The sequence below is a fragment of the Bufo bufo genome, chromosome 1, assembly GCF_905171765.1.
Source record: "Bufo bufo chromosome 1, aBufBuf1.1, whole genome shotgun sequence".
NCBI classification, from domain to species: domain Eukaryota; kingdom Metazoa; phylum Chordata; class Amphibia; order Anura; family Bufonidae; genus Bufo; species Bufo bufo.
In genome coordinates this window covers 810,878,106-810,890,674 of record NC_053389.1, presented here as the reverse complement: position 1 = coordinate 810,890,674, position 12,569 = coordinate 810,878,106, and the positions used below count along the sequence as shown (strand labels likewise).

Here is a 12,569-nt window from a genome sequence, read left to right as displayed (position 1 = left end):
CCCCTCGCAGTCATAGCAGTGGAGGTAATTGTGGCTGTGATACCCCTCGGTGTCAGAGCAGTGGAGATAATGCTCCCATTCATTTCTATGGGGCAGACGGCAATAACCGAGCCAGCGCTCGGCTATTTTCGGCGGCCCCATAGAAATGAATGGAGGGCGGCTGCGCATGCACGGTGCGCTCTCCTTCACTTTCGGGGCTCCGTTCTCGATATAGGTGCGGGTCACAGCGGTGGGACCTGCACCTATAAGACAATGGGGGCATATCCTAGCGATATGCCCCCATTGTCTGAGATGAGAAAACCCCTTTAAGATGGACAAGTTTCTAGTGCAGTTGCCGGGGTTTGGGGTGGCGCCAACGCTACGCTGGGTCCCCCAGACACAGTCAAGGTGTCACCATGTGTTGCTGCTCACCTAGAGGGATGGTAAGGCGTGGTGCACCTCAATGGGAAATATGTCCAGAGAGTCAGGGTCTGCAGTAAACCAGGGTGCTTCTTTACTGGAGGAATTCAGGTACAAAACAATACAGGCGAGGCATAGGGCTGGCTTCTCCAGTCTCCTCCCTGACAGAAGAAGACCTGAGCTAGCTGTCCTTCTTTTTCTTCAGAAGGCTGGCATCCTGGTCAAGGGCCCACGGTCTGTAGCTCAGTAGTCCGGGTGGCTCCTTGGTCACAGGTCTCGTGGCCCATGGTCTGTGGCTCAGCGTCCCCATCTTAGTGCCTTCTTCTGGTCAATCATGAAGGCTGACATGAGTCTTCCCTCCAAGCACTGGTCCCTAACTGCAGCACACTAGGGGCTCTGACCGCTCTCCTTATATACAGTTTTATCTAGACTAGAACCTTCTAGTGGGAGGGGTGGAGTGGAGAAGCTCAGCAAAAACAGATACATTGTAAGGGTTCATGCACTCGAACGTATTTTCTTTCCGCTTCCGTTCCGTTTTTTGTTTTTTTTGTGGACCGTATGCGGAACCATTCACTTCAATGGGGCTGTAGAAAATACAGAAGTTACTCTGTGTGCATTCCGTTTGTCCGCAAGGCCGCTCCGCAAAAAATTAGTGCATGTCCTATTGTCTGCAAATCACCGTCCGAGGCCCCATTCAAGTCAATGGGTCTGCAAAAAATACGGAACGCACACGGAACACATCTGTATTTTGCAGATCCATACTGTAGAAATGCTATGCCCAGCCCATATTGCTCATGTGTTTGGTGATTAATAAGTTACTGTTTCTGTATACGATCCGCAAAAAACGGATCAAATACGGAAACTATACGAATATGTTTTGTGCAATAATGGAACGGAAGAGGACTTAAATCAGAGAAAAAAAAACTCAGATACGGAACAACGGATCAGTGAAAAACGGACCGCAAAACAACAACGGTTGTGTGCATGAGCCCTAACACTTTCCGTCTCCCATAGACTTACATTACAGCTTCAATGATGCCCAGTGGCGATGACACAGCAGTTTTTCCAGACAAAAACAAATTTCCAGACATAATAACAGCTAAAACCAGACATTCACAAGGTCAGGCCGTCTGGTTTTGGTGGTAAACAAGTCTGGCTTTTTCCCACCAACACATAGTCTCCTTTAAACCCTATGGCAGCTGTGGAAAATTACCAGTGTCTAATTCAAAGTCCTAACAGTCTCTCAGTATTCATTAACCCTTTCCACAGAGCCTTAAAAATACAGCGATAATGAAAAAGATGTACCGTATTTATCGGCGTATAACACGCACTGGCGTATAACACGCACCCTTCATTTTAAGGGAAATTTCAGGAAAAAAAATTTAATTTCAAATTGTACTGCTATGGGGTGGGGGGATCTGTGGATGGAACTGTTATGGGGGGGATCTGTGGATGACACTGCTATATGTCATCCACAGATCCCCTCATAACAGTGTCCCCCAATACACCGGGCCTCTGCTCACCGAAGTATTTATAAACGTGAATCCTTATCCTGTTATTAAGCTGCCCTCTCCCATGTTCCCATGTTCCCCTGTATCCCCACAGCACTTACGATTCATTCACACGCTTCCATAGCAGGCAGAGCGGACGGCAGCAGTAACCTCACTCACTGACGTCGCGCGTCTGCTCCGCCTGCTTCATTCATAAAGAGGGCGGAGCAGGCGCTCAACGTCAGTGAGTGACGTTACTACTGCCGTCCGCTCTGCCTGCTATGGGAGCTTAAGTAAGTGCTATGGGGATACAGGGGAACATGGGAGAGGGCAGCTTAATAACAGGATAAGGATTCACGTTTATAAATACTTTGGTGAGCGGCGGGGCCCGGTGTAAGAGTACAGTGACTGCACCGGGCCCCGCCCCTAGTTACGGACTCCAGCCCCTCTTCTCTCCCGGCTCATACAGCGCAATGAATATCGGCGTATAACACGCATACATGATTTGCCCCCTATTTTCAGGGGGGAAAAGTGCGTGTTATACGCCGATAAATACGGTATATCACAACATACATATAAAATGCAGTTACACAGTATTAAACAGTGCGTGTTAACCCTTTCAAGAAAAAATAAAGTAAGAAGTTTATAACTTTGCATTGGGGAAATGGGCAAATGTCCAGACTTCAAAGTAGCCCCTGCTCCAGGGCCCTACACTAGGACCTTGGAGGTTCTGTTCATAGAGTAAATTCCTCCCCACAGACGAATGTTGTGTACATGACTCTGTATGTTCCTCTGTATGTTCTCACAGGTTCTGGGGTTCAACACGCGGCAGCGGAAGGCCTTCCTGAATGCGGTGATGCGCTGGGGAATGCCACCCCAGGACGCCTTCTCCACACACTGGCTGGTGAGAGACTTGCGGGGCAAGTCAGAGAAGGAGTTTAAGTAAGTTTCCCCCCCCCCCGTATCTGCTGATCTGCTTCATCACTATATACTGCTACATGACTGTATACTCTCCACATACATGTACACATACATACTGCTACATGACTGTATACTCTCCACATACATGTACACACCTCACACTACATGACTGTATACTCTCCACATACATGTACACACCTCACACTACATACTGCTACATGACTGTATACTCTCCACATACCTGTACACACACCTCACACTACATACATACTGCTACATGACTGTATACTCTCCACATACATGTACACACCTCACACTACATACTGCTACATGACTGTATACTCTCCACATACATGTACACCCCTCACACTACATACATACTGCTACATGACTGTATACTCTCCACATACCTGTATATAGACACTTCATACATTACCGTGTGCTCACTACATTCATGTATACTCACCAGACATTTCATGCACACTGCTGTATGTGCTTCACTACACGTATGTATGACACACGCCTCATACTTGCATGGCTGTGTGCCCACTACATACAGCCGTTTCCCATGTGATGATGTCCTTACTCATCTGATGCCGCTTGGTGACGTCTGTTTCCTGGTGGTGGTGGCAGAGACCCTCACCTCCTCCCTCACACAGACAGACATTATAACCTGCACCAGGCGACACCGGGGTGGACAGAGCTGTGTCCTCATACCCTCCGCCCGATGCAGGACAGAAAACCCAGACAGAGGCTGAGCGGGCCAGGATGCTGTGGCACGTCTGATGGGGCTCATCTGTGTGGAGCCATTGTACTGCTAACCTGTGGATCATGAAATGTAAAGGTATCCCGTCAGTGGCCAGCAGGGGGCAGCGCTGCCTCACTTATACATCAATTCCTTACCTGCTGCCATAAACGTGACCGCTGAACTGTGCTTTAGAGATCCGGCGGGACGGTTCTGTCTGCATCTGCCTGTATAATGCCGCAATATACTGCAGCGCTGTGATGCAGATCAGGTGCTGGAATAAAGGCATATCCCTGTATTGCTATTAGATTAACCCCTTCCTGTGCAGGTACAGGTGCTGTACCCAATGCCATCATTTGCTGGTGCTGTTTGTACTACCTAACCGACACCCCGTGACCCGGACACCTAAGTGGTTGTACACAGGAGACTGGCTCGCCATGTTAGCCCATCAGTGCCCCGTGACACTGCCTGCCTGCTCGTGAGCTCCCGGATCTGCCTGCCCCCTACAGCTGATCACTATAGGAAGGGAGCAAAGCAATCACATCAGTGGAGATCATTTTAGTTGTGAAACCCCCTCACAGTGATAGCAGTGGAGATGGTTTTGGTAGTGATATCCCCTCATAGTCATAGCAGTGGAGATAGTTTTGGTAGTGATATCCCCTGATAGTCATAGCCATATAGATACTTATGGTAGTGTTAACCCCATGCAGTCATAGCAGTGGAGATAATATGGGTAGTGATACCCCATCGCAGTCATAGCCATGAAGATAATTTTGGTTGCGTTAACTCCTCATAGTCATAGCAGTGGAGATAATTTTGTTTGGGATACCCCCTAGCAGTTGTAGCAGTGGGAATAACTTTGGTTGTAAGATTCCTTCACAGTAATGGCAACATATGTAAATTTGGTTGTGATACCCCCTCGTAGTCATAACAATGGACATCATTTTTGTTGTGATACTACCTCTCAGTCATAGCAGTGGAGATAATCTTTGTAGTGATACCCCTCGCAGTCATAGCAGTGGAGGTAATTGTGGCTGTGATACCCCTTGGTGTCATAGCAGTGGAGATAATCTTGCTAGTGATACCCCTCGCAGTCATAGCAGTGGAGGTAATTATGGCTGTGATACCCCTCGGTGTCAGAGCAGTCGAGATAATCTTGCTAGTGATACCCCTCGCAGTCATAGCAGTGGAGGTAATTCTGCTTGTCATACCCCCTCATAGTCATAGCAGGTTCTGTCCTCAGCTATGTCTCTCTTGTATCCTAGAGCCTACGTATCTCTGTTCATGAGACATCTATGTGAACCGGGCGCAGACGGCTCTGAGACCTTTGCTGATGGTGTCCCCCGAGAAGGGCTGTCCCGCCAGCAGGTGTTGACCCGTATCGGTGTCATGTCCCTGGTGAAGAAAAAGGTGAGCTTACCTTACAAGATGAACTCCACAAGAAAACACGGGTTAAGGGCTGATTCACATGACCATGATCGGTGCGGGAAATACTGCCCTAGTGTCAGCCACATCTCCTGTAATTTATGGTACAGTCAGCTCCTATCTGATTGCAGGTCTATAGTACTGTACTCACATAATAATAATATGAGTACAGTACATTAGACCTACACTCAGATAGGAGCCGACTGTATCATAAAACACAATGCAGTCAGTTTGGGTCTGGGGAGCCGCGTTCGGTCTGGGAGATGTGTCTGGCACATGGACTATATTTCCTGGACCGTGCATGGTCGTGGGAATCGCACACATTTAATCTGCATTTACTGTCACAGGTGCAGGAGTTTGAACACATTAATGGACGCTGGAGCATGCCCGAGCTAATGCCCGATCCCAGCCTGGACTCCAAGCTGTCATCACGGGCCTCCTCACCCACTATAAAGACCAGCACCACCACTCCAGAGCCCAGCCTCACCAACACCCCATGCACTTCTAAACCAGGTACAAGGGGGCTCTCTAATGTGCTGCTATATCGGGATAGAGTTGAACCATTATAATGAGTTGCACTTATTGACTGTTATTGCCTTGAGCGTGACAGTATGTACTATAGAGGAGGGGGCCGGGTATCCCACCTACTGTTCCTCTACAGCTGCGTTTGTATTATTCTGTAGCCACTCCAGCACCTAGTGATCGTGCCGAAAATGGGGGGACTCCGGTCGACAGAGAGGATGCAGAAAACCGAGAACAGAAAGAAAAGGATGTAAAGGGGGTAGAGAAGAGAGAGATGGAAGGAGATGTCACTGCGAATGTGCGGGTAAGAACGGCAATGCCCATCAGGCTTGAGGACATAGAGTCTAATTCCTACTTTATACTGTCACAAGACAGTCATTGAATTTTAAGCAGAATTAATTCAGATTTTATGTAAAGGGACACTTCCATCAGAAAGGTGTATTTTTAAAAAATATTCATAGAAAGTATTTTTTAGATTTTTGGCAGTTTTTTTTTTTTTTTTTTTGCTATATGACTGAAAATTACGATAAGACCTCCTATGTAGATGGGTAATCCATTATCAGTTTGCTGCTATGAGGGGAAGATATTATCTGCAGGGTAATCCTCATGGTAATAGTAGGCGCCGAACTGGAATGACACTATGAACAGTGGTGATAGATAATCAGTTCCCATCTCTCCTGGTTTCTCCCCTGTCCTTATACTATAAACAGTATTAACCACCTCCGGACCGCTGTACGCACAGACGCGTCCTGGAGGTGGTTGATTCATTCCTCCTGGACGCGCCGGCGCGTCCTCTCGCGAGACGCGAGATTTCCTGTGAACGCGCGCACACAGGCGCGCGCGCTCACAGGAACGGAAGGTAAGAGAGTTGATCTCCAGCCTGCCAGCGGCGATCGTTCGCTGGCAGGCTGGAGATGTGTTTTTTTTAACCCCTAACAGGTATATTAGACGCTGTTTTGATAACAGCGTCTAATATACCTGCTACCTGGTCCTCTGGTGGTCCCATTTGTTTGGATCGACCACCAGAGGACACAGGTAGCTCAGTAAAGTCCCACCAAGCACCCCCCCCCCCGTCACTTATTAACCCCTTATTAGCCCCTGATCACCCCTAATCACCCCTGATCACCCCATATAGACTCCCTGATCACCCCCCTGTCATTGATCACCCCCCTGTCATTGATTACCCCCCTGTAAAGCTCCATTCAGACGCCCGCATGATTTTTACGGATCCACTGATAGATGGATCGGATCCGCAAAACGCATCCGGACGTCTGAATGAAGCCTTACAGGGGCATGATCAATGACTGTGGTGATCACCCCATATAGACTCCCTGATCACCCCCCTGTCATTGATTACCCCCCTGTCATTGATCACCCCCCTGTAAAGCTCCATTCAGACGTCCGCATGATTTTTATGGATCCACTGATAGATGGATCGGATCCGCAAAACGCATCCGGACGTCTGAATGAAGCCTTACAGGGGCATGATCAATGACTGTGGTTATCACCCCATATAGACTCCCTGATCACCCCCCTGTCATTGATTACCCCCCTGTAAAGCTCCATTCAGACGTCCGCATGATTTTTACGGATCCACTGATAGATGGATCGGATCCGCAAAACGCATCCGGACGTCTGAATGAAGCCTTACAGGGGCATGATCAATGACTGTGGTGATCACCCCATATAGACTCCCTGATCACCCCCCTGTAAAGCTCCATTCAGACGTCCGCATGATTTTTACGGATCCACTGATAGATGGATCGGATCCGCAAAACGCATCCGGACGTCTGAATGAAGCCTTACAGGGGCATGATCAATGACTGTGGTGATCACCCCATATAGACTCCCTGATCACCCCCCTGTCATTGATCACCCCCCTGTCATTGATCACCCCCCTGTCATTGATCACCCCCCTGTCATTGATCACCCCCCTGTCATTGATCACCCCCCTGTCATTGATCAACCCCCTGTCATTGATCAACCCCCCTGTCATTGATCACCCCCCTGTCATTGATTACCCCCCTGTCATTGATCACCCCCCCTGTCATTGATCACCCCCCCTGTCATTGATCACCCCTCTGTAAGGCTCCATTCAGACATTTTTTTGGCCCAAGTTAGCGGAATTATTATTATTTTTTTCTTACAAAGTCTCATATTCCACTAACTTGTGTCAAAAAATAAAATCTCACATGAACTCACCATACCCCTCACGGAATCCAAATGCGTAAAATTTTTTAGACATTTATATTCCAGACTTCTTCTCACGCTTTAGGGCCCCTAGAATGCCAGGGCAGTATAAATACCCCACATGTGACCCCATTTCGGAAAGAAGACACCCCCAGGTATTCCGTGAGGGGCATATTGAGTCCATGAAAGATTGAAATTTTTGTCCCAAGTTAGCGGAACGGGAGACTTTGTGAGAAAAAAATAAAAAATATCAATTTCCGCTAACTTGTGCCAAAAAAAAAAATTTCTATGAACTCGCCATGCCCCTCATTGAATACCTTGGGGTGTCTTCTTTCCAAAATGGGGTCACATGTGGGGTATTTATACTGCCCTGGCATTCTAGGGGCCCCAAAGCGTGAGAAGAAGTCTGGTATCCAAATGTCTAAAAATGCCCTCCTAAAAGGAATTTGGGCCCCTTTGCGCATCTAGGCTGCAAAAAAGTGTCACACATCTGGTATCGCCGTACTCAGGAGAAGTTGGGGAATGTGTTTTGGGGTGTCATTTTACATATACCCATGCTGGGTGAGATAAATATCTTGGTCAAATGCCAACTTTGTATAAAAAAATGGGAAAAGTTGTCTTTTGCCAAGATATTTCTCTCACCCAGCATGGGTATATGTAAAAAGACACCCCAAAACACATTCCCCAACGTCTCCTGAATACGGCGATACCAGATGTGTGACACTTTTTTGCAGCCTAGGCGGGCAAAGGGGCCCATATTCCAAAGAGCACCTTTCGGATTTCACTGGTCATTTACCTACTTACCACACATTAGGGCCCCTGGAAAATGCCAGGGCAGTATAACTACCCCACAAGTGACCCCATTTTGGAAAGAAGACACCCCAAGGTATTCCGTGAGGGGCATGGCGAGTTCCTAGAATTTTTTATTTTTTGTCACAAGTTAGTGGAAAATGATGATTTTTTTTATATTTTTTTTTTTTTCATACAAAGTCTCATATTCCACTAACTTGTGACAAAAAATAAAAACTTCCATGAACTCACTATGCCCATCAGCGAATACCTTGGGGTCTCTTCTTTCCAAAATGGGGTCACTTGTGGGGTAGTTATACTGCCCTGGCATTCTAGGGGCCCAAATGTGTGGTAAGGAGTTTGAAATCAAATTCTGTAAAAAATGACGAGTGAAATCCGAAAGGTGCTCTTTGGAATATGGGCCCCTTTGCCCACCTAGGCTGCAAAAAAGTGTCACACATGTGGTATCTCCGTATTCAGGAGAAGTTGGGGAATGTGTTTTGGGGTGTCTTTTTACATATACCCATGCTGGGTGAGAGAAATATCTTGGCAAAAGACAACTTTTCCCATTTTTTTATACAAAGTTGGCATTTGACCAAGATATTTATCTCACCCAGCATGGGTATATGTAAAAAGACACCCCAAAACACATTCCCCAACTTCTACTGAATACGGAGATACCAGATGTGTGACACTTTTTTGCAGCCTAGGTGGGCAAAGGGGCCCATATTCCAAAGAGCACCTTTCGGATTTCACTGGTCATTTTTTACAGAATTTGATTTCAAACTCCTTACCACACATTTGGGCCCCTAGAATGCCAGGGCAGTATAACTACCCCACAAGTGACCCCATTTTGGAAAGAAGACACCCCAAGGTATTCCGTGAGGGGCATGGCGAGTTCCTAGAATTTTTTATTTTTTGTCACAAGTTAGTGGAAAATGATGATTTTTTTTATATTTTTTTTTTTTTCATACAAAGTCTCATATTCCACTAACTTGTGACAAAAAATAAAAACTTCCATGAACTCACTATGCCCATCAGCGAATACCTTGGGGTCTCTTCTTTCCAAAATGGGGTCACTTGTGGGGTAGTTATACTGCCCTGGCATTCTAGGGGCCCAAATGTGTGGTAAGGAGTTTGAAATCAAATTCTGTAAAAAATGACGAGTGAAATCCGAAAGGTGCTCTTTGGAATATGGGCCCCTTTGCCCACCTAGGCTGCAAAAAAGTGTCACACATGTGGTATCTCCGTATTCAGGAGAAGTTGGGGAATGTGTTTTGGGGTGTCTTTTTACATATACCCATGCTGGGTGAGAGAAATATCTTGGCAAAAGACAACTTTTCCCATTTTTTTATACAAAGTTGGCATTTGACCAAGATATTTATCTCACCCAGCATGGGTATATGTAAAAAGACACCCCAAAACACATTCCCCAACTTCTACTGAATACGGAGATACCAGATGTGTGACACTTTTTTGCAGCCTAGGTGGGCAAAGGGGCCCATATTCCAAAGAGCACCTTTCGGATTTCACTGGTCAGTTTTTACAGAATTTCATTTCAAACTCCTTACCACACATTTGGGCCCCTAGAATGCCAGGGCAGTATAACTACCCCACAAGTGACCCCATTTTGGAAAGAAGAGACCCCAAGGTATTTCGTGATGGGCATAGTGAGTTCATGGAAGTTTTTATTTTTTGTCACAAGTTAGTGGAATATGAGACTTTGTAAGAAAAAAAAAAAAAAAAATCATCATTTTCCGCTAACTTGTGACAAAAAATAAAAAGTTCTATGAACTCACTATGCCCATCAGCGAATACCTTAGGGTGTGTACTTTCCGAAATGGGGTCATTTGTGGGGTGTTTGTACTGTCTGGGCATTGTAGAACCTCAGGAAACATGACAGGTGCTCAGAAAGTCAGAGCTGCTTCAAAAAGCGGAAATTCACATTTTTGTACCATAGTTTGTAAACGCTATAACTTTTACCCAAACCATTTTTTTTTTACCCAAACATTTTTTTTTTATCAAAGACATGTAGAACAATAAATTTAGAGCAAAATTTATATATGGATGTCATTTTTTTTGCAAAATTTTACAACTGAAAGTGAAAAATGTCATTTTTTTGCAAAAAAATCGTTAAATTTCGATTAATAACAAAAAAAGTAAAAATGTCAGCAGCAATGAAATACCACCAAATGAAAGCTCTATTAGTGAGAAGAAAAGGAGGTAAAATTCATTTGGGTGGTAAGTTGCATGACCGAGCAATAAATGGTGAAAGTAGTGTAGGTCAGAAGTGTAAAAAGTGGCCTGGTCTTTCAGGGTGTTTAAGCACTGGGGGCTGAGGTGGTTAAGCAGTGTGTTCTAGTGGTGATAGATAATCAGTTCCCATCTCTCCTGGTTTCTCCCCTGTTCTTTTACTATAAACAGTGATAAGCAGGATGTTCTAGTGGTGACGGATAATCAGTTCTCACCTCTCCTGTGTTCTCCCCTGTCCTTATACTATTAACAGTAATAAGCAGGGTGTTCTAGTGGTGATCGATAATCAGTATTCACATCTCCTGTGTTCTCTTCAGTCCCTTATACTAGTGATAAGCAGTGTGTTCTGGTGGTGATAGATAATCAGTTCTCACCTCTCCTGTGTTCTCTCTTTTTTTATACTATAAACAGTGATAAGCAGGTTGTTCTAGTGGTGATAATCAGTTCCCATCTCTCCTGTCCTTATACGATACACAGTGATAAGCAGGGTGTTCTAGTGGTGATAGATAATCAGTTCTTACCTCTCCTTTGTTCTCTCCTGTCCCTTATACTAGTGATAAGCAGGGTGTTCTAGTGGTGATAGCTCATCAGTTTTTACCTCTCCTGTGTTCTTTTCTGTATTTTATACTAGTGATAAGCAGGGTGTTCTAGTTGTGATAGATAATAATCGGTTCTCACCTCTCCTGTGTTCTCTTTTGTCTTTTATACTAGTGATAATCAGGGTGTTCTCGTAGTGATAGGTAATCAGTTCTCACCTCTCCTGTGCTTTCTCCTGTCCTTATACTATAAATAGTGATAAGCAGGGTGTTATAGTCGTGATAGATAATCAGCCCTGGAGTATAAAACAGGATGTAACTTAGGATCAGTACAGGTATTATTCCGTCGTATCTATTTTGTAGACCCCCACTCCTCAGGATACAACGAGTCCATCTTCCAGCATTGCACCTGAGAAGAGTGATGAGAAGCCGATACCAGAAACATCAAATCAGCCACATGGGATACAAGATCCTGGATCTCAAGCATCGGTGGTGGACAACCGGAACGGTCTGTATACTGTACATTGTGTATGTAAAGAGCTGACGCAGCGGTGCTGTGTTCCCGTAGTGTGAGACTATGGAAGCTGCTGTACGGATCTGTATTACAGTATTTTATCCCCATAGCCACCATAACAGAAACTTGTACTTTGCTGAAATGCCTTTTTTTTTTGCTCAAAATTTACCATTTCTTCTAGATGATTTTTATTTATTAACATAGACTACGCTAATTTTTTAGCGCCTCAGCCAGAGAAAACACAAGATGGCGCCACTGAGAAGGATCTTACAGCTGAGAGACTGGACGCCGGACAGGGGGAGACGCCAAAGGGTGAGTCTTAAAGGGGCTCTCTGTTTTTCTACGCTGATTTTGCTGGCATCGGCTGACCATCTTATGCAAGAATGCCCATTGTTTTCTGGTCTGAGGGCCACGTTGTCAGATTGAACCACTGCCAGGGGCCACAATAAAATTTAAAGCACTAATAACATCTGAAATATTTATGTTAGATCAAAAGTACCTGCCATAAATGTCTAATAGGTGCTGGTTCCACTTCCAGAAGTCCCACTTACCAAGAGATTGGGGATCCCCTTCTCTCTCATTTGCACACCAGAAAGGAGGAGACCAGGCATACATACTTCTGACTCCGTTGTAGTTTATGTGAGGTCTCCGTGGCCACACTGTGCATTAGTGCTTACCTGTCCCTGCGCCCAGGCATACATAATTCTCTGAGCAGCCACGAGACACAGGCAAGCTTGTCTATGACCAGGTGGTTGGGGGCCACACAGAGTGGCATTGAGGGCTGC

At 45.7% G+C, this 12,569-nt stretch overlaps 1 protein-coding gene across 4 annotated transcripts in view; it reads left to right on the top strand.

Annotated features, from left to right (window-relative positions):
• Nucleotides 1-12,569, top strand: part of CHD3 (chromodomain helicase DNA binding protein 3) — a 107,482-nt gene that overhangs the window by 73,209 nt on the left and 21,704 nt on the right. For all 4 annotated transcript variants that reach the window (XM_040415205.1, XM_040415206.1, XM_040415208.1 and 1 more), the window contains exons 28-33: nucleotides 2,698-2,831; nucleotides 4,821-4,965; nucleotides 5,328-5,493; nucleotides 5,664-5,806; nucleotides 11,634-11,778; nucleotides 12,007-12,096. In XM_040415205.1, the coding sequence (XP_040271139.1) occupies nucleotides 2,698-2,831; nucleotides 4,821-4,965; nucleotides 5,328-5,493; nucleotides 5,664-5,806; nucleotides 11,634-11,778; nucleotides 12,007-12,096 (823 nt within the window). The remainder of the gene's footprint in view (nucleotides 1-2,697; nucleotides 2,832-4,820; nucleotides 4,966-5,327; nucleotides 5,494-5,663; nucleotides 5,807-11,633; nucleotides 11,779-12,006; nucleotides 12,097-12,569) is intronic.